The following is a 23,280-nucleotide window of genomic DNA, read 5'->3' as shown; positions in this document are numbered from 1 at the left end:
TCCAGCTTATACAGTGATTGTAGTATGTCATGTTTGTGAAAGATTGCCCAACTGCTTTCTCTGGGTTTTATGTTAATTTAAAAATATTAAACATAAAACCTTATAACATCTTCATGCTGAGATAAACTGTTCAATTTAACTTGTGCTCAAGCAGCAGCTGTCAGGAATTATCTTGTTCCTAGTGGTTTTTGCTTTCACCTTGTGCCCTTTCCTGCCAGAGACACAGTGTGGGATGGTAAAGCTCACCTTGTTAGGATTTATTGCTTAAATAATACCTGAGGCAAGATGAACATTGGGAGCCTAGGGATTAGCTGCTGATTGAGTGATGTCATTCATTGTATTATACACTTTTTTTTTAATTGATGGAGGACGGCAAAGAAAAAATTGCCTGTGAATCTTACCGGCATTTCTTTTGTGGGCATCTTCATCACTTCTTTTTAGGTGTCATTGAGCTGAATATTTGAGGAGTTGCTTATTGTCTAATTTAGCTTCCATTTTACAAGCAAAAAAGCAAAGAGAAATGCTTTACTAATGTTGGAGATAATTCCCACAATTTAGAAGTAGTGAGTGCTATTTCAAGATTAGTTATAAAAATAAAATGAGTTTCCTGTTAATGACTGAACAAACTGAAGGAAGTGTTGGTGTGGGCAGTCCCAAATGGGTAATATTATGAAAATCATTGCCATTTTACTTCTGAATGTATTGCATTCTCTCGTTTGAGAGCTTTTATTTGGAAGTCTCAATTTTAGATTTGGATTCCTTGATTGTGGATCAGCTGGTAGGTAGGGTAATGAGAGGCGGTATGTGGTAGGAGGAGAGTGAAGGGCTTGCTTTAGTTAAACATTTGCTACAGATGTTCCACCCTGAGGATAGTTCTCTTGGAGGAAATGAACAATTGGAGTCTGACTAGAAATACATATATGATGGGTTTACTGTTTATGGAATGTGGCATATTTTTCCCTTCTACTTACTGCCATTTAATGAATATCCTCCCAAATTTGTAGTTTTATAAATGTATAACTTAAAAATTTGCAAGACTAGATCAGTGAGTTACAATATATCATTTATTTAGATTAATCAAATGTTAACATTTTGCACATTTATTTCTATCTATGAATATTTGAATATTTGTTTTTAGTGGCCTTTGGACCAAACTATTTAAGACTTAGTTGCAGACATCATTACGCTTCACATGTTAATAATTCAACACGTGTCTCCTAAGAATGCAGATATTCTCCTACATAATTGCAGTAAAATCAATACACTTCAATTTAAGATTGATAAAACTTTACAATTTTATATTCAGAGTTTCCCTGTTGTTCTTATATCTTCTACAGCTGTTTTTTATTTTTATCCCCATTCAGTATCCCATCAAGTATCACACATTGCATTTTGTTTGGGGGTCTTTTTATTTCCCTTTACTCTAGATTTTTTTCCTTTTATGACCTTGACATTTTTTGGAGATCCAGCCCATTTATTTTGCAGAATATTTGTCTGGCTATTTCCTCATGACCAAATTCAGATCAAGCATTTTTGTCAGGAATTGGTGATCTCTATCTTTCTCAGTGTATCACATTGGGAAATACATGATATCCCTTTGGCCCATTGTTGTTCATATTAAGTTTGGTCACTTGGGTAAGTTGATGTCTACCAAATTTCTTCATTAATAAGGGTACGATTTTTTATAATTAATGAATAGATGGAAGCTGCAGTTAATGAGTTTTTCTTCCTTGTGTGTGAAAAACATTGAGTTTGCTCAGGTCTTAATGATTAACAATGAGTCATTGTTTGCAGTAGTTTGTTATGTTGGGACTGGGGAGTGGGAATAGAGGGGGGTGTATTACTCAACTTGATCCACAAGTTGCCATCCGTTTTATTTTAAGGAAAATATAGATTGACTGAGTTTAAATTTTATTGTTCTCTCTACTAAAGATCAGATTTGTAGATAAACAAATATCTTCATATTTCAGAATTTTCAATCTAAAATTTAGAAAAGCTTATACTTAGTGGTGGTGGTGGGAATATTTTTGGAAAAAATAGAGGACATTTTCTGAACATGAATTTTCTATTTGCTTTAGTTGAGTACAAATAGACAGTTTTAAAAAATGCATCTCCTTGATAAGATTTTTTACTTTAAAACAATAAACCATAACATTAATACAGCAATGTGAGTTTAGAGAGGTGGCTGCTTTTTGGTCTTATGTGCCTTTTTTAGCCCATGAAGAAGACACTTGAATTCCTCTTTATGATGTATGCACTTATTATGTAATCATTCTTCTTATGTGAAAGGCTAGTGCTGCAGATCATATAAACACCTGAAGTTAGCCATTTGGCTTGTCAGCAAGGGAGAATTTATAGTAGTTGTAATCACGGTAATAACAAGGATGCTATTTTGTATTTATTAAGTACAGTAAAAAGCGTTTGCAATGTAAGTGGTCCACAACGAATTCATATCTGTGGTGTAATGAATAGTACTTCGGGCTTAGAAGACTGGGAATCTCTGCTTTGCCACTACTACCAGTGTGATTCTAGAAAAAACCCTTAACCTTCTTGGACCTCATTTTTTAGAATGAGAATTAAAGCTGTAAGGGTCAAATGATGCTATATTATGTTATAAAGGTGGCATTCCATCAAAATTGTGCCATCTAAATGTCCTCAGCTGCTCAGGGAATGTAATTTGTCCCTCTTTTGTGTCCACATGTGTTATCCACCTCATTAGTGAAATATTTCCGGGTTGTCCCAGACAGTTGTCTGTTTGTTCCTCTAGTACTTTGTTCATGCCACTGTTATTGGCAGCATTCATTCTGCAGGCTGTCTTGTTCATCTTTTCTGTTCTTCCTCGCTTGACCCTGGTACCTAGTAGGCATTTATGATAAATGTTTGTGGAATGAGTGAGTAAATAGACACTATTTCATTTATAACCATGGATAGGTAGACTTTCAGTTTCCTTTTTATCCCCCAAAGACAAGGAACCAGGCTTTCTTCATTTTTATCATTTATGTTTTATATAAGGGATATTACAGAGTGTACATATGGTGCCATTAGCAGTCCAGTAATCGAGAAGAAAATATAAAAGAAAAAACCCCACAAATATTGCAGAATATTTAAAAGGGGGGCATAAGAAAACATGCCAAGAGAAAAAGCCCTCACTAGATAAGTCTATTGCATAAATCAAAAGGGTGTATGTCATAACACGAACACGTGCCATTCCTGCTCATATATTGAATTTCAGTAGTTGGTTGCATAAAGAAGTAAAGTGTAATGAAACTGGCAAGCAAAGTATTCCCCAGTCAGCCTTATCTTTGTTCCATTTGTCCTTCAGATGGAGCTTTTCTAGGCTTTTTTCAATAAAATCCATCCAGCTTTTTTTTTTTTTTTTGCATCTCTCAGTAACTGAGCTGAGAAGACCAATGAGATTCAGGGCTTTTATAGTTCTTAGCAGCTGCTTTTTAAGAGATCAAAACTTAGAATGCTGCTACATGGTATTAAGGCTTAACTCTTGATGTGTCCCTATGGGGGATATGTTTTCCTTGGGGTAGGATGAGGAAAGAGGAGAGAAGGCACAGGATGCCCACTTCAAGTATGCTCGGGGTGGTAACCCTAATTTCCTTGTTTCCTAGGATTCTCTTCGCAAGCTCAGTGCTTAACCTGACTGAACTGGCTGCCCTTCGGCCTGACCTTGGGAAATTGAAAAAGATTCTGTACTTCCATGAGAACCAATTGGTATATCCTGTCAAGAAATGTCAGGAGAGGGATTTCCAATATGGATACAACCAAATTCTCTCATGGTAGGTATAGATTGTATCATTATATTTAGTCGTTTGCCATCTTTTTCCTTATAGTTAGCTTTTAAATCTGGAGACCTCCTGTACACTTATTTTAAAAATACCTTAAATTAGGAGCAAATGTTTAAACATACCTTCCATGGTAGGAATTACTTGTGCCTCTGCAATATGTACATATAAGAGAACAGCTAATCCTTTTATAAAATACATATGTGTTACAATCTAAATGTTGAACTAATTATCTAACTGTATTTTCTACAACATTCAAAATAGAATCAAAGGGGTGACAGGGACCTTCTTCAGCCCCTGATTCCATCATCTACTGTGTGAGACATACTTTTAGAAAAAGACAGTTAGTCAACTTTTATTTACCAGCTACTTTCCATGTATCCAGCTGAAATCAAAATAGAAATTTACAGAGGAATAAACAAAAATTAAAGCATAATGGAGCAAGGGGTTTTTGTCCTTTTTTTCCTTATTGTTTGTAAGAGAAAACTATGGAAAATGAATCTTTAGGAGGTTTTTTTTCCCCTCTTGAGTCTTCTGAAACTGCATAGCCTTAAAATACCATGACATTTCAAAGGTGATGGTCCTTCTCTACTGTTACTTCAACAAAGTGTATCTCCTGAAGCTTAGTTAATGAAAGAAGTTAATAACAACTCTGAAACAGCTTTGCTATTGGATCCCATCCACATAACTGCAACACTCAAAGGGAGTCAGTTTGGCAGTGATTGGGTTCAGTTTACTCACCTTTTTTAATAGTTATTAGCAACTGGGATTGATGATGTGTTTAAACAGACTCCCAGCTCTTTTGCAAGTATATTCCATAGTTTCACTGACATAGAAAAACAGCTAGATGGTAATACTTCTGTGTTTTGAGCATTTTGTAAATGTTTTCCTGCAATCATTTTTACAAGCTGCTTCAAATGAAGTAGCAGCGCTATCAAAATAGAGCGGAGCTGCTTCACATCAAATGTCTCATAAAAAAAGCAACAGTTTTAAAATTTCATAATAAAATTAAAATATTTTATATTGAAACAGAGGGGAAAATATGTTTCAAAAACAAAAACAAAATCATTTTGTGCTTTATTAATATGGAAAACATTTGTAATATTCTTTTGGTTTCTTGAATTAGCCTCATTCTTTTCCTCAGATAGTGTGTGTTTATTACCCGTGAGAAATAACTGGGGAAAAAATTAAGTCTATTTTTCCCTTTATGGGTGGCTTTAAAGTTAATGGAAGTTACACCCACTCATATCAGAGAGGAAATGCATGAAAAAGAATATTTCTGTAAACTATCTTGGAACTTTAATTTGGCATAAACTGGGTTTTTAAGAATATAAGTAGTTGGGTTGAATGCCGTTTGAGGGCAGATAGCTAAAAAAATTTTTAGCTTACTACCCCTCATCTCTCTGTTTCAGAAAAGATTGCTTTGCTCAAAGGGAATGAGACTATAAAAGCTTATATATAATTTTTCAGCATTGCTCTTCTCAAGAGCGTAAACTGATAGACGAGCTTGGAGAGAAAGAAGTGGGCTTGATCATTGGTGGGATTCTTGAGGAGAAAAAAACTGGCTTGCAGTCGTCCAGAGGAAAAATAAGAGTGTCAGAAAGCAGTCCTGTTCAGATTCAGTTTGAAAAGTATGACTCCAGCTTCTTAAAATGTTTCTTTAGTTTTCTTGCTGACTTCTGCTTTTGTTGGCACTGTCAGGTTTCTTTCTTGACTGTGTGACAGTTAAGGACTTCAGAGATGACCGACATAAGCACTCACCTTAAATAGAGGTTTCACTAACCCTCTGACTGATGAACACATGCCATAACCATGTATTATGACCTGTGGGTCACTATTACAATATGTGACATATGGTGAAAACAGACTAGCTGTAAAACATCCTTCAACTTTTGGTATATTATTATATTGGCTTCCTTATTGCTTGATATTGTGTCAGCACTTCTGTGACACTCTCTTGTATTATCCATGTTGTAATCACTGCTAATCCCAAGTTTGCACTAGGTTGCAACTAAAAAAACAAAAAATACTTGTATGGGAAAACAAGTTTGCAGGAGTGGGGGCAGATAGGGGTGGCAGGTCAACATTCCTTTCGTTAGTTTTTCATTCCGCTATGTATTGATAATAGAAACTTTGACTGTCTCAGTAAATGTGAATTAAACTAAACTGAGGACTTGCTGTGGTATTCCTGCTCTATAAGCTCTGTTTATCCATTTGTGTTTTACAGTCTTGTGGGCTTGCATGTCTTCTTTTCAGTTTCCTTGATGTCCTTTACAGGGTGAAATAAAACTAATTGCTTTTTCTATTTGATCTTGTATACCTTCTTATCAAAGCATTTGTATGCATTTTATTGAGATCCAGTGACACTGAGACACTGAATCATGGCTTAAAGCAAAGAGGGTTATTTTAAAAAACAAAACAATGATTTATTAAAATGGTTTTTTGATTCATAAAGGGAACATAGTACATACTCCTGTTTATCCAGCTCACCCATAGTTATCATTTGTGTTCATTGGTTTCCAAGAAAATGTTATAGGCAAATTTGGAAACTACTGACATATTAATGACACATAAACTTTGTTTTTACATTTCCTTCTAACTATGTATTTTAGATTATTTTTAATAAAAAAATACTAAGGAGAGGATCAAGCCTTTGCATCAAAAGCAATAGCCAATATTATATTTCTTTCGTTTAATTCTGAAGGTCCATGGTGTTGTGGTCCTTTATAATACATTATGTAATCAGTAGGACCTAGTGGTACGGATTTCTGGATCCATTTTCACCAACTTCTTCTATTTCTCTGACTACTCCAAATCTATATAATAAAAAAAATAAGTTATTTGTAGAGTTTCTATATAATCCTTCCTGTGTAGTCTCAGAACTTTAAAAAACCTAACAGTTTCTTGAAGCAAGGGTTAAAATGAGAAATAGACTTTAACTACATGTTATGAAGGTATGCTCTTAGTATGAAATAGCTTTATCTGGATTAATCTCCTTGAAGGCAGTGAAAAGTATGGCAAGTGTTCTGTTCTCAGTACTGTGGTGTAAAACGAAGTACATCACTGACATAGAAACCCAACATGGGTAGTTGGGCCACAAAGAAAAAGGTCCTCCTGTACTTGGTGATAATATTGAAAATTCCTGGCATTGCGGAAAAGTACACTGGGTTGGCCAAAAGGTTCCTTCGGTTCTTAAAGTAAAAATGAAAGACATATTTTTCATTTTCACCAAGAACTTTATTGAACAACGTATTCACTGTTTTGTTCCACTACCTTCTGCCGTCTTTCAGGCAGCTTCATAATTCCATCTTCCCAAAGCTTTTTATCTTTTTGAGCATAGAACTGTTGCAGGTGCCTTTTACAGTCTTCCAGGGAATTGAAATTTTTTCCATTAAGAGAATTTTGTAAAGACCGAAATAAATGGAAATCTGAAGGTGCAATGTCTGGTGAATTCGGCGATGAATCAGCTTGATCCCAGTCAAGCTGTAACAGTTTTTGCCTGGTCATGAAAGAAACTCGGTCTTGTGTTATCCTGATGGAAGATTATGCGTTTTCTGTTGACTAATTCTGGATGCTTTTCATCGAGTGCTGCTTTCAGTTGGTCTAATTGGGAGCAGTACTTGTTGGAATTAATCGTTTGGTTTTCCAGAAAAAGCTCACAATAGAGGACTGCCTTCCAATCCCACCAAATACACAACATCACCTTCTCTGGATGAAGACTGGCTTTTGGTGTGGTTGGTGGTTGTTCATTTTGCTTGCCCCACCATCTCCTCTGTTCCACATTATTGTACAGTATCTACTTTTCATCGCCCATCACAATTTGTTCTAAAAACGGAACGTTTTCATTACATGTAAGTAGAGAATCGCATGCAGAAATACGGTCAAGAAGGTTTTTTCCTCTTAACTTACGTGGAACCTAAACACCAAACCGATTCACGTAACCAAGGTGGTGCAAATGATTTTCAACGCTTGATTTGGATATTTTGATTATGTCAGCTATCTCCTGCATGGTGTAATATTGATTGTTCTTAATTAATGTCTCGATTTGATCGCTGTCAACTTCAACCGGTCTACTGGACCATGGAGCATCGTCCAGTGAGAAATCTGCAGCACGAAATTTTGCAAACCCCTTTTGACGTGTTCAATCAGTCACAGCACCTCCATACACCACACAAACCTTTTTTTTTTTTTGCATTTCAGTTGAGTTTTTACCTTTCTTGAAATAGTAAAGCATAATATGCTGAAAATGTTGCTTTTTTCTCCCATCTTCAGTATTAACATGGCTACACAGAAATTCACCAATTTTGATTTTTTTTTTTTTAAAGGCACGCTGATATGACAGCTGTCACAATGCAATCTAACAAAATTATTTCGAATGAAGTTGAAGACAACTAAAGTGCTACTGGAGCCATCTTACGGAAAACACCAAACGGACTTTTTTGGCCAACCCAGTACTTTGGTTTGAAGTGTCATAGGATCCCATTAAATCACTTAATTCCTCTCCTGCCTTTCCTCTCTGATGCCAATAATCTACCTTCCCTTGGTATAATGCTAATGAAACTAACTTATCTATTAGAGTCATTTTGATAAATACTGGTAGGAAGTGCAGAGTTCTTTGCAAACCCAAGGTGCAGTATAAACTCTGATTAATAAAGAAGTCTTAGGCTTATAAAAATAACTGAACAAGTGTGGGCTCACCATATGCATTTATCCTTTCCCTTTGCAGCCTGGTGGCTGATGTGGTGGTATTCAACTCGGTTTTTAATATGGAGTCATTTCTTACTTCTATTGGAAAATTCATGAAGCTGATTCCTGATCACAGACCCAAAGATCTGGAAAGCATCATCAGACCCAAGTGCCAAGTTATTTACTTTCCCATCAGGTTTCCTGATGTGAGCAGGTCAGTATGTTTAACTCCATTTTCAATATTGTGTCATAAATTATTCCCCAAATGTGTAAAAATTGGTGATGTTCTTGCCAATTTTGACTTTTCAGCGTAAGCATGATTAGTTAGAGAATCAAGTTCTATTTCGCCATGCTGTGATTTACAAAGATTTTAAATAATCATGTGTCCAACCTGTCACTGAATGGTTAATTCTGATACTGAGTTTTTCCTTTCTTTTCTCTTATTTATTTGTTTGCCAAAGCAAGGTGCTTTGGCTTTTAACACTTACTGTTTTATTTATTTGTTGTTTTGCTACAGAAGTCATTGTCAAGCATAGGTCTCAACCTTTGTATTCAGCTTATGCCCATTGGTTTATATGTATAATAGTAACTTCTAAGTAAATCAGTGTTAAATTTTACTGCTTAGATTACTTTCATTTCCCATGCTGTTTTTTCTGGTTTTTTTCCCCCCTTCTCCCAGTTTTTATTATTTATATTATCTTAGTAAAGAGTTAGGTCTTCTATATTGGGTTGCAAATGCACTTAATTGCCATTTCTTTTTCTCAGTCACTAAGGATATTTTTTATTACGCTTATTGCTGGGCCCACCCTGAATTAGCAATGGATGATGTGGCTCAAAGGGAACATTCTAGAATTCCTTTTCACTTTTGATTAAACCTAGCAAAATTGTTTTTACTACCACCAGGAATATTTTCCCCTTGTGAATAGAAAGTTTACTTCAGTGGGAATCATACTAGCTGGGGATGCTGCTGTTTTGTAACTGACTGTGTCCTTAAAAAGAGTTCAGGGACAGCTGTTTCTTCCCCATCCTTGAAATGAAGGCAGGAGACAATTTAATATCCACATATGCTATGCAGGAGGTCAGCATTAGTCTCTAGGTTCTGGACTGAGTTCACCCAGATTTTGCTGTGGGGACACCCACTCTTCCACACCCCTAATACTGATTTAAGTGTCTGACTAGTTAATATTGCATTGAAGAAAAATCTGCCTAATACCAAATCAAGCTAGTGAGTCATAAAATTTAAGTTAGAACAACTTGCCTGATCCTTACTTTATGGAGTTCAGAAAACAGAAGGCCGGAGAAGCAGACTGGCTTGTGCTCACACTGCTGATTAGTGTCAGAGACTGTATTAAAATTTAGACTCTATGACTTTTGATTAAATTTTCTGTTAACTATCTAATCTTCCTGTCAGTATAGGTCATTTGTCAAAAATATTTAATGATTTATTTACAGTTTTGAAACCTATAAAGCTAAGTGAAACTAAGATCACAGTTGATTTTCATATATATGTAAATATGTATATAATATGTATTTGTAATATATAATTTTCATATGTGTGATGAGAGAATGTCAACTTCTGAAGAATATGATTGTTATACTTTAGATCTGTGATTAGCTAGAACACAGCTTATACTTTAGATCAGGGGTCCCCAACCCCTGGGCCTGTTAGGAACCGGGCCGCACAGCAGGAGGTGAGTGGCGGGCGAGCAGGCGAAGCTTCATGTGCCGCTCCCCATCGCTCCCCATTGCTCGTAGTACTGCCTGAACCATCCCCCGGTTCGTGGAAAAATTGTCTTCCATGAAACCGGTCCCTAGTGCCAAAAAAGTTGGGGACCGCTGCTTTAGATCATATTTTGAACCTTAGTTTTTGACATGCTTTTAAGTTTTTCATATAATAATATATCGTCAAAATGCACATCTTTAAGTGAATAGGTAGTTATAGCACATCTTAATTATTACTGCTATAGAATTCCAAATAAATAGTATGTTTTAAAATGCACTTGCATCTGATATAGTCCTACAACATCCTATGTTTAATACACCTGTGGCAATTGAATAGTTTATTAATTTGGACTGTATTACCATAAATAAATCTAGCTAAATGGAAGAAGGTTAAAAAATATTGTGGCCAAGATAACATTCATAAGCAAGGTCTTAGCCCAGAGTGTTATTTGAATTATTTTCAAATGGTAATTTGCTTTATCTAACCCAAACTCATATAGTGTAAGTAAATGATTATTTGCATGAATGACAATCATTCTAATGCCTGCAGTCTTAAAAGAGTATTATTTTGTTGAGATGTTGAAAAATATTTAGTAATTCCAAAGGCAAAATAACCAAGGTGATTAAAAATAAAAAAAATTTTGGACGGTTCTATCTTTCTCTCAAATTTAATTTAAAAACAAAGCAGCAGAACATATACTTAAATTATTAATATAATGTGCTCTAATAATATATAATATAAGGTATATTAATCAGGGAAGGGAAAAAGCCATATTTCAGCAAAATATTTGAGGATTTATAAAGTTGATAACTGTTAAAACTCAGAGCATGTCTGTCATACAGAAATTCAATATTGGGCTTGTAGTACCTGCTGTACCTATTACCTTCCTCACCCCTCCACTGCGTCATTCTCAAAGACCAGAAAAATAGTAGCAAGAAAGAATATTCACTTGAAAATATTTCATTATATGTATTAAAACATTTTGAAGTGGGAAAGTTCTTAAATACTGTAGTTAGGCATGCACATATTTGAGTCTTGACCGCCACTTACTAGCTCTGTGACCTGTGCAAGTGTAATGACCCTGAGCTTAGGTTCTTTAATGGTTATGATTATATTTACCTTATCCCCTCATAGGCATGATGTAGCTATTAAATGAAATAATGTGTGACAAATGCCCAGCCGAGTGCCTGGCACATAACAGAACCTTAATAAAGTTTAATTCATCTTATTAACTCCTTCATCCCCATTGTTTTATAACCTAGCACATTTATTGCCACCTGAATATAAAGGACAGTCTTCCCCTTTGCCCTCTTTTAACATGTGAAAGTAAAGAAGTACTCTGCCAAAGGAACAGCCTAATATAAATAAAGAGGTTCCTTTATATATTCTTTTTATCATCCTGACTCAAGCAGCCTTTTGGCTTCACCAGAACCTATAGCATCCATTGATGGTAAGGAGCCAGCTCCTTATGTTCATTCTTCTCTTGTCCTAATTTTCCTCCTTCTTTCTCCAGTTTAACTTCCACATTCAGTCATCATACTTCCTTTCTCGTGTGTACTCTCAAATCTTTTGCACCTTTTCTTTCATATTTGATTAGGAGGAAAACCTCCAGCCGTACTTATTAGCCTACTCTAAATTCATGACCCCTAAATCCACATGGACCTGTGGAGCTGCATGGCGAGTGTACCATAATTCCCCTTTTCTAAATAACTAATCATGCATTTTCCTTTCTTTGTAAGCTTTTAATACCAAATCTTCTGTCTTCCTTCTCAGATCATGACTGAAAAAGATAGACACAATCAGAAGAGAATTTCTATATGCTGCTGCCATTACATCTACCCAGTCACGTGCTTCTGGGTGCATATTTTTTATCTTCACACCTGTAACTATTGATGGATTGACCTTACTTCTGACTAAGGCCCTGTTTCCACTTCTTTGCTGGAGCCCATCCTTCTTGCATACCTAAAAATTATTTTTCTAGTAAATTTTTTTTCTCTGATCTGTGTCATCCATTTTCCTCTTTTCTGGATGGTTCCTATTAGCATACAAAAAATGCTATTTTCTTTACATCTTAAAAATATTCTCTCTTGATTCCACTTCATCCTCTGCTACTACCTCATTTCTTTATTTCTCTTAGTAGCAAAACCTCTTGAAAGAGTTGTTTACACTTGTTTCCAATTTCATTCCCATTGTTCTTTCTTCAAGCTACTCCACTGAGACTGTTTTTGTTCAGGTCCCTGATGACTTCCATGCCTCTAAATCCTGTTGTCAGTTCTCAGTCCTCATCTTACGTCACACATCAGCAGCATTGGGCACACCGTGACACAGTCTTCAAGCTGGCTTCCAGGACACAGGTGCTGCTTCTCAGGAGTGTTGCTGGTTTCTCATTATGACCTTGATCTTTAGCTTTGGACTGGCCTTTCCCACTCTTGACCCTTAAGGGGTTAGTGGAGGAAGAGCCCAGGATTGAAATGAGAAGAAAAGATAAAAGAGTCAGGAGGTCATCAATGAGAGAATTATCCTGTGGAATAAAGGGAAGAGAGTTTTAAGGAGATGATTGGTAGTGAATTCAGAGGAGTAAGGTTAAATAAAGTGATGACTAAAATTATCCTTGAATTCAACAATTAAAGGGTCAGTGGTGCCCCACTCTGCATTCTGTTAACTCACAAAAAAGTTTCATGTTTTTTTCTGGTAGGGAGAGAAACAGCCTTCAAGTCTAGGTGAGATCTCTTTCTCTTTCTCTTTCTCTTTCTTTCTCTTTCTCTCTCTTTCTCTTTCTCTCTCTCTCTCTCTCCCTCTCCCTCCCTCTCCCTCTCCCTCCCACTCTCCCTCTCTCTCTCTCTCTCTCTCTCTCTCTCTCTCTCACACACACACACACACACACACACACACACAGAGGCTCTGCTCCATATTTTAAAGATGAAGGCACCAAGGCCCAGAGAAGTTAAGTGTCTTCTGGTTATCACACAGCTAGATATAGACAGAGCAGAAACTGGAACTCCTATCTCAAAATCTCCATCGAGTGCTCAGCTCACCACTTATTGTGAATGCAGTTTCAGAGGTCTTGCTTATCTGATTTTTCAGCTGACAGCAGATTAGCAGCATCAAATTGGGGGTGCGATAAAGGCAGGCTCACTGACAGCAGTGAAAAGTGACAGCTGACTGACAGCTTGACAACAAGGGAGGAGAGAGATAAACTGTTTAAAAAAATATATGAGAAGTGAAAAAGCATGGCAGCCTGGAGCCATTCTAGAGCAGTACAGGCAACTCTACACATGGATGAACCCCTGCAGACATTCCTCCATGATTGTACAGCTTGTACATCAAATGGATAACTGTGATTTATTAAGAAAGATTAAATGGTAGGCAGTAAATTCTCTTTAAGAATATAGGGAAATTCATAACCCACTTTTGGCAGAAATTATAAATGACAGCAAATGGAGCTAAATGTCATGCCTTACTCTAGGATGTACATGAACCATGTTCACCTAAAGGAAGATAATAAACATCTAACCCTTTTTCATGCAGTTGCAATGTCTGTAAGCTTAGGTGACCAGGGAACATTTCAGTAAGACACCTTTTTTGGATTTTTCTGACTGGAGCCTTTTCATGTACCATATCTCCGTTTGCTGCTAGGGTGTATATATATTGGCTCCTTCAGCACTGAAGGCATCCAAGCCTGCCAGATGATCGGTAGTCAACAAAACAGATTTTGTAATATTAATACCATGTCTTAGTCCTTTTAGTCTGCTATAAGAAAATACCGTAGATTGGGGGGCTAATAAACAACAGAAATTTATTTCTCACAGTTCTGGAGGCTGGGAAGTCTAAGATCAAGGCAGATTTGATGTCTGGTGAAGGCCTGCTTTCTGATTCATAGATGGCTGTCTTCCTACTGTGTCCTTATGTGGTACAAAGGGCAAGGGAGCTCTCTGAGCTGTCTTTCATAAGGGCACTAATCCCATTCATGAGGGCTCCACCCTCATGACCTCATCACCTCCCAAAGCCCCCATCTCTTAAAAGCATTATATTGGGAGTCAGGATTTCAACATATGAATTTTGAAGAAATACAGATATTCAGCTTGCAGCATACCAAAAGATAAATGTGATCTCAAGACTTAGTGGGATGAAACTCACGACTGGAATGTACTGAAGAGGATGACTATTTTGTGTTAAAGGATATAGATTAGATTGAAAATGAAGGAATTTTTACTGTGCATTTCAAGAAGGCAAATTTCACATAGAGTTCCATGGTGCTGATGGTGTGTGATGGAGAGGAAAAAAGGGAGCAATTCTGCAGCTTACTGAGCTAGATGTTGACTAGAGGAAGCCAATATTTTCCTACTCTGGATCATGCAACTGTCATAAAGGCAAAGCCTAGTAGAACTAGGGAATTTTATATATCCAGACCTTTGCACAGGTCTCAGTCTTATGAAATCCGAACATCTGAGGAATTTGCAACTTGCTTTCTGACAATGTCATCTTTAGAAGGTAGAGCTAACCATAACAGCTAACCTTCCTGAGTCTTATTTTAGCCCAGCATTATGCTAAGCATATTATACATATTTTAGCATTTTATTCTTCCAACAATTCTAAAAGATATTTTCCATTTATAGTTGAAGAAACCCAGCCATACAAATATAAGTAGCTTTTTGCCTACACTCATATAGATAGTAAAGGTATAGGTAGAAATCAAACACATTTTTTACCCTATTTTAGAACCCAACCTCTTGAAAGTCTTTCTATACTGCCTGTCCCGAAAAGAGGTTTTGGACCCTAGTACGTGACTTTTGCCAGTGAAGAACAAATGATTTATAAAAGAGAATTGATGGAAATGTTGAGCGAAAGGGAACATGTCATGGTAATGTTATGAAAGAAGGGACACAAGGTCTTAGAAAGCAGACTTTCAAAAGATTGAAGTTTTGAAAAAGAGGACACCTGAAAAGGAATGAGCAATTTAAAAAAATATATTTGTTGAGCGTCCTAATGGAGAACTGTCTGTGGAGCCGAAAGCCCTAGTGTGAATCCTGGCCCTGTCGCTTTCTATCCAGTGAGCTCAGAATAGAACCTCAACCCAAGTCCAGTTAACTCCTTATGAAAAAGAGATCATGCTTTTCTTGACTTAAGGAAGAATGAGCAATTTTAAGAAAGAATTCTCATAGTCAAATTGGAAATTTGCTTAAAGAAGCAGAATAGGAAGAATATGTCAAAGAAACAGCTGTAGACTCACACCATTATTTCATGTATAAGAAAAGTATTTTATTTTATTTATTTATTTATTTTGCGGTACGCGGGCCTCTCACTGTTGTGGCCTCTCCTGTTGCGGAGCACAGGCTCCAGACGCGCAGGCCCAGCGGCCATGGCTCACGGGCCCAGCCGCTCCGCGGCTTGTGGGATCCTCCCGGACCGGGGCATGAACCCGTGTCCCCTGCATCGGCAGGCGGACTCTCAACCACTGTGCCACCAGGGAAGCCCTATTTTATTTTTTCAATTTCTAGGTATCTTGTCATTTATCCAAACTCTCTTTCCTTACAAGTTAGCTTATAGCATGACACCTGTCTTACAGGACAGTCCCCGATCCATCATATTAGATTAAAAGGATGTAGCTGACTACATACATCTGCACAGCATCGGACTTCTTCCATCTGTCTCTCTTGTAAGATTTGGTGCTGAGGGCATATCCATGATTTTTATGTAACTAGATAATCTCCACCCCCAACAAACTGGACCACATAAGAATGAATTGTAGAAATACAGTGAATTACAAAGTGGCATCCCTTATCCTTGAAAAGGATCATGTTTTCTGGAGGAATTCCATCAGGGAGCTTCAAAGTGGATATCATCTGCTTCAAATAGCATTCAGTTGGATTTAAGGTGAAGAGAGATAAATGCTCAGGCTGTCAAGGCCTGATACTTGTATATGTTTGTCATTTGCCTGCCTCCTCTGTCCCATTATTTTGTGAAAAATGAGTTTAATTTTTTTATTATGGTTACACATAATTAACTTAAAAAGATCAAACGTATGTGTTTCCAGTGGAGGCCTTAAAAAAAATCATTCATTTATTTTTATTTTTTCATGAGGGAATGAATGGATACTGTATCCTTGGGAGTTGAAGTTTGGACTTGGAGCTAATAGAAGCGTGTATACTTTGGGTTGAGAAATATGTCCTTATCTGGGTTTCAGGTCCAATTCAGTCAACACAGAGAACATCAAGTATCAACCTCATTGTGATTATTAAGAAAAAATTTCATATGTTTCTGTGACCATTTCATTATATATATATTCCTATTTTCCATAATATTGGATTGTCAGAGTTGCAATAGAGTAAAAAAGAGTGGATTTTTTTTTTTTTTTTTTTTTGCGGTACACGGGCTTCTCACTGTTGTGGCCTCTCCCGTCGCGGAGCACAGGCTCCGGATGCACAGGCTCAGCGGCCATGGCTCATGGGCCTAGCCGTTCCGTGGCATGTGGGAGCTTCCCGGACCGGATCCCGAACCCGTGTCCCCTGCATCGGCAGGCGGACTCTCAACCACTGCGCCACCAGGGAAGGCCAAAAGAGTGGATTTTACCTGTGAGTTTCCTCATTTCATAGATTTTTACTTCCTGGGAAGAGGGGTTATATGAAGAGCATCTCTGCTTGCCTCCTTCCTACATTTTTTTTTTTACATCTTTATTGGAGTATAATTGCTTTACAATGGTGTGTTAGTTTCTGCTTTATAACAAAGTGAATCAGTTATACATATACATATGTTCCCATATCTCTTCCCTCTTGCGTCTCCCTCCCTCCCACCCTCCCTATCCCACCCCTCCAGGCGGTCACAAAGCACCGAGCTGATCTCCCTGTGCTATGCAGCTGCTCCGCACTAGCTATCTACCTTACGTTTGGTAGTGTATATATGTCCATGCCTCTCTCTCGCTTTGTCACAGATCACCCTTCCCCTTCCCCATATCCTCAAGTCCATTGTCTAGTAGGTCTGTGTCTTTATTCCTGTCTTACCCCTAGGTTCTTCATGACACTTTTTTTCAAATTCCATATATATGTGTTAGCATATGATATTTGTCTTTCTCTTTCTGACTTACTTCACTCTGTATGACAGACTCTAGGTCTATCCACCTCATTACAAATAGCTCAATTTCGTTTCCTTTTATGGCTGAGTAATATTCCATTGTATATATGTGCCCCATCTTCTTTATCCATTCATCCAATGATGGACACTTAGGTTGTTTCCATCTCCGGGCTATTGTAAATAGAGCTGCAATGAACATTTTGGTACATGACTCTTTTGGAATTATAGTTTTCTCAGGGTATATGCCCAGTAGTGGGATTTCTGGGTCATATGGTAGTTCTATTTGTAGTTTTTTAAGGAACCTCCATACTGTTCTCCATAGTGGCTGTACCAATTCACATTCCCACCAGCAGTGCAAGAGTGTTCCCTTTTCTCCACACCCTCTCCAGCATTTATTGTTTCTAGATTTTTTGATGATGGCCATTCTGACTGGTGTGAGATGATATCTCATTTTAGTTTTGATTTGCATTTCTCTAATGATTAATGATGTTGAGCATTCTTTCATGTGTTTGTTGGCAGTCTGTATATCTTCTTTGGGGAAATGTCTGTTTAGGTCTTCTGCCCATTGTTGGATTGGGTTGTTTGTATTTTTGTTATTGAGCTGCATGAGCTGCTTGTAAATTTTAGAGATTAATTCTTTGTCAGTTGCTTCATTTGCAAATATTTTCTCCCATTCTGAGGTTGTCTTTTTGTTTTGTTTATGGTTTCCTTTGCTGTTCAAAAGCTTTGAAGTTTCATTAGGTCCCATTTGTTTATTTTTGTTTTTATTTCCATTTCTCTAGGAGGTGGGATCTTGCTGTGATTTATGTCATAGAGTGTTCTGCCTATGTTTTCCTCTAAGAGTTTGATAGTTTCTGGCCTTACATTTAGGTCTTTAATCCATTTTGAGCTTATTTTTTGTGTATGGTATTAGGGAGTGATCTAATCTCATACTTTTACATGTACCTGTCCAGTTTTCCCAGCACCTTATTGAAGAGGCTGTCCTTTCTCCACTGTACATTCCTGCCTCCTTTATCAAAGATAAGGTGACCATATATGCGTGGGTTTATCTCTGGGCTTTCTATCCTGTTCCATTAATATATCTTTCTGTTTTTGTGCCAGTACCATACTGTCTTGATTTCTTTCGCTTTGTAGTATAGTCTGAAGTCAGGGAGCCTGATTCCTCCAGCTCCGTTTTTCTTTCTCAAGATTGCTTTGGCTATTCGGGGTCTTTTGTGTTTCCATACAAATTGTGAAATTTTTTGTTCTAGTTCTGTGAAAAATGCCAGTGATAGTTTGATAGGGATTGCATTGAATCTGTAGATTGCTTTGGGTGGTATAGTCATTTTCACAATGTTGATTCTTCGAATCCCAGAACATGGTATATCTCTCCATCTGTCTCCATCTTTAATTTCTTTCATCAGTGTCTTATAATTTTCTGCATACAGGTCTTTTGTCTCCTTAGGTAGGTTTATTCCTAGATATTTTATTCTTTTTGTTGTAATGGTAAATGGGAGTGTTTTCTTGATTTCACTTTCAGATTTTTCATCATTAGTGTATAGGAATGCAAGAGATTTCTGTGCATTAATTTTGTATCCTGCTACTTTACCAAATTCATTGATTAGCTCTAGTAGTTTTCTGGTAGCATCTTTAGGATTTTCTATGCATAGTATCATGTCATCTGCAAACAGTGACAGCTTTACTTCTTCTTTTCCAATTTGGATTCCTTTTATTTCCTTTTCTTCTCTGATTGCTGTGGCTAAAACTTCCAAAACTATGTTGAATAAGAGTGATTTTTGACAGCAAAGGAGAGAGGAGAACAATGTTGGTCATTTGAAGTAATCTCATTTACTGAAACTTTAAGAATTTCTCTGAACATTTCTCTCCACCTTTTTCCATGTAGCTAAGATGTGAAGCCAAATAGTGGTTTATGGACTTTGCCTATTTTAGAAACAAAAAAAGGAGAATTTTAAAAACAGTGTGAAAATTTTAAATGAAAACTCGCAGGCTGTGCAAACAAAGGCAAGGAGCCTAAGGGCTTTTTGAAGAATTCTTATTAAAGAAAACACTATTTTACATTGCAAAGCAGATGTGTCAGAAAACAACAGCAGATCTGTAATTTGAGAATCTGTAGATTGATAAGACTGAAGGCAGCCCCCATGGCTCCCCACTGAAAACTTTCTGTTTTCTGTAGTCAAGAGTTCTGCTTCTGGGGGGGTTGCCAGAAGCACCTTAATCTTCTTACCACATGTGGTCATATTTCTCAGATATTTTGAGAAAGTATCAGTGTTAGAGTATTAGTAAAACTACCACCTTTGCTATATGAAATAATGAAGTGTGGGTACTGTCTTCTTTAATATTAATCTAGGTCTGAAGTAGAAGAAGAAAAGTTTGGGTTTTATAAATTTAAACATCTCCATATTTGCTAACAATTATTTTGGTTCTCCAAAATGAATGTAAAAATGTGTTTCTTTTTGAATGTCATTTAAAAATTTTTTTTATAGAATCAGTGTACTTAAAAAAAAACTTTTGATAAATCATTCCAATGTTTAACACCACTCACTGTCAAGAAATCTCCTTTGTATCTATCTAATGCAAATCTTTCATGCTGCGATTGTATTGTAACCATCTTCCTCTTACTCCCCTTAAGAGCAGAGAGTTTGGTTTCAGCATATATATACCATCCCTCTGTTGGTCTGAAGTTACGTAGAACGAACTTTTGCTTTTTCAAATGTACTTTTTAAAGAAATTATTATCCATGTTAATGCCTAATTATAACAGATTTCTGCTCTCATCAACTTAGGTAATAATAGTAACCTCACTCAAAAAAGCAGCAACAGCAAAAGCCTATCCTTTTGTTATAGGATGATTTACCCCTGTTCTCCTCACATATAGAGAACACTTGAGTTGATTTTACATCAGAGATTTGATGTACATTTTTTTAGGTCCTTGTAGTCCTGTCCTAAGAGATTTGGGAGGTCAGAAGCAAAGGTCACAGATCACAGGGTAGAGAAATAACTAAAAATCCAAGAATGTTCTCAGGGACTGCATCATCAACCCAAAGGGAGTCATGGAGCAGGGCTGCCGCAAAATGGAGATGAATGTCATGCGACAAACTCAAACCACAGCAAAAGGTCTGCTTAGGCTTTCTTTCCCTCTTCAGGCTCAAAGGGCATCGCCAAGCTTCCCATAGCACAATGAACGATCGTTAGTGTAAAGCCATCAAGGCAAGAACGAGTTACGTTATATGCTCTTGTTTATTACAGGAGGGCTATATGCAATGCATATTATTTAGAAAGATTTCAAGTAAATGACTTTGATGTTTAAAGGATCAAACTTTGGTTATCTTTCTAAAAATCACTTATTCAAATCATTCCATTCCAGGTAGTGCTGAATAAAAATTGGTAGTCAGCAGTATGGTGTACTGGGATTCTTGTTTGGCTTGTTACCACTTGCTGCCACTGTTCAGCCTAGAATACATTACTTAACCTCCCAGAGCTTCAGTTTTACCGTCTGTAAAATGGAAATTGAAATAGTACCTGTATCTTTGGCTTATTAGGAGGAGGGAAATAATTACTACCATATGCTGACTGAGCTCAGTGCCTACAACCTAATAAGTGTTATGTAAATGTTAGTGGTTTTATTATGATTCCCATCATCACCATGGTGGTTTTCAGTTGACAGGTCGCCCGTTCAGTATGACTCCAAGCTGAAAAGTAAGGGGGGACAAAATTCTGAAAACCCTAGTAATTTTATAGAATACCTGAGGATCTAAAGTTTACTACTAATTCAAATAAACGTAGGGACTGTCTTATATCTTGTCAGTCCCCATCACACCAGCCAAATGCAATACTTTAGCAGTGTGAGTACACAAGAGGAAAAGTCACATGTGCCGCTGTCCACATCTGCCTGGCACCTATAAAACATATGCATTCCTTGTGGTACTGGTGTGTGGAATGGTGAGTGGGTACAGAAGTCATTTTAGTACAGTGTTCTTGTAAAGAATGTTGGGGGTGTTTTAGAAAACTTTCCATTAAAAAATAAACAGCTTGGAATGTACCATTCAACAGTAAGCTACCGGAATAATCTCTCACCCAGAATGGCTTATTCTCTAAGAAATTCCAGTCAAAAAACTTTATGGGCTTCCCTGGTGGCGCAGTGGTTGAGAGTCCGCCAGCCGATGCAGGGGACACGGGTTCGTGCCCCGGTCTGGGAAGATCCCACGTGCCGCGGAGCGGCTGGGCCCGTGAGCCATGGCCGCTGAGCCTGTGCGTCCGGAGCCTGTGCTCCGCAACAGGAGAGGCCACAACAGTGAGAGGCCCGCGTACCGCAAAAAATAAATAAACTTTATTATATAGGAAATTCTTTAAAAATGGGCTTCAAAATAATTAGATACAATAAAATATACTTAACAGTAATTTAATTCTTTGAGATTTTATTCATCCCGTTGTTCACCCATCATTTATTAAAAGCTTGCTATTTGCTTACCTCTGAAATGGGTATAATAACACACAGTCTGCGAACTAAAAGGGTTAATGAGCCTGGTAGTATATTATAGGCTCAAGAGTATGGCAGATTATTACCATGAGATTGGTCATCTGTGAACAAAGCTCACCTTGAAATATCGTCTAAAAGTGGATGGTTGAGAGACGTTTGGAGCCCCCAAGTCCAATCAGTCTTACTGGGCACTTAGCTACAGGAAAAATATGATTGACTGGAAAAGACAGCAATGGCTTAACAAAAGAATGTGTTAACAGAAGGGCTGCAATCTGCATGAAATGTAGAATACGTGGAAACACAAGATTCAAGAACCAGAAGCAAAGGAGAAGAGATGCTGAATCCAGAAGATGAGTCACAACAGAAGTACACTCTCTTGAAGAGCAGAGAAAATTCACCAGAATTTACCATGGCATCGTTAAGATATCATCTCTACTAATCCAACTCCCTTTGCTCTGATTCCACAGTCGCCAAGCAATATTCTGTTTATTACTACATCCTTCCTAGTAACTTAATTCCAGAAACTGTAATCCTAAATGTCAGAAACAAATATCTGGATATTGGAAGGGCATATTCTCTGGAGATCAATAAATTGTGGCTTTTAATAATTAAAAAAAGCCTGTGTGGTAAATACAAGGTATCCTGGGATATAAGAATGTATAAGACAAGATCCTTAATTGTAAGAGCTTTGTAGAAATGATAGGCATAGTCAGGTGACTCCAAATATAAGGTAGAAAAAAAAATGAGTGCTTTTTATGGCATCTGAGCTGGGCATTAAAGACTGACTAAACTTTGGGCATAATAATGACAGCATCATTTATCAAGTGCCTTTTCTGAGCATACACTTTATGTATATTATTTCCAATCTTTACTAGCCACCTGCAAGCTAGGTACTATTATGCTCATTTTGCAAGTGAGAAAAGAGGTTCAGAAGTTAAGTTAAGCTTGCCTGAAATCCTGTAGCTACCCAAACTGTCTGGCTCCAATTTGCTGCTTCCGTTAATGCCGTGTTATTTCTGGCCATGAGGGAAAGTGGGGGTGAGATAGAGTGAGTACGAGGGCACATTATGAAGAGAGAGAGAGTAGTTGCAACCAGATTTGTGGCAGTGAATGATCATTGCACCTAGAAGAGAATAACTACCTTTGTCTTAATTGGGTGAAGAGGTGGTAAGACTAGAAATGGGAATTAAGGCCAAGGAATTTGGACTTTAGCCCATAAGCATTTGCGAGCCATGGCTAGATTATAAAATGGGGAATTTGATATTGACAAATGAATATCAATGGAGTAAGAAACAGGAAGCAGAGAAACAAGTTAAAAAACTACTAGAATATATTATTAAAGATGAACTAGGGAGGTGGCTTATGGATGAAAAGAAGGAAATACACATAATTACACTGGTTGTAGACTTGGCAAGTTGGTGGGGTAACTTACTTGATACAGGAGTGGTCAGGGATAATCTTGAAGTATTGACCATAGTGATTGGGAGAATATCCGTTCTGCTGGAATTGAGAAATAGATTGTTTATCTGAAGA

General features: G+C 37.3%; 1 protein-coding gene across 5 annotated transcripts in view; it reads left to right on the top strand.

Moving 5' to 3' along the window:
- GTDC1 (glycosyltransferase like domain containing 1) overlaps window positions 1-23,280 on the top strand; it is a 383,969-nt gene that overhangs the window by 167,192 nt on the left and 193,497 nt on the right. For 4 of the 5 annotated variants that reach the window (XM_082841768.1, XM_082841769.1, XM_082841770.1 and 1 more), the window contains 2 exons: window positions 3,621-3,788; window positions 8,521-8,694. In XM_082841768.1, the coding sequence (XP_082697894.1) occupies window positions 3,621-3,788; window positions 8,521-8,694 (342 nt within the window). The remainder of the gene's footprint in view (window positions 1-3,620; window positions 3,789-8,520; window positions 8,695-23,280) is intronic. The other variant, XM_082841772.1, reaches the window with a different exon arrangement.

This window comes from Leucopleurus acutus, assembly GCF_964270905.1.
Source record: "Leucopleurus acutus genome assembly, chromosome: 6".
NCBI classification, from domain to species: Eukaryota; Metazoa; Chordata; class Mammalia; order Artiodactyla; family Delphinidae; genus Leucopleurus; species Leucopleurus acutus.
Note: the sequence above shows the minus strand (reverse complement) of the source record. Positions and strands in the feature narration are given on the sequence as shown.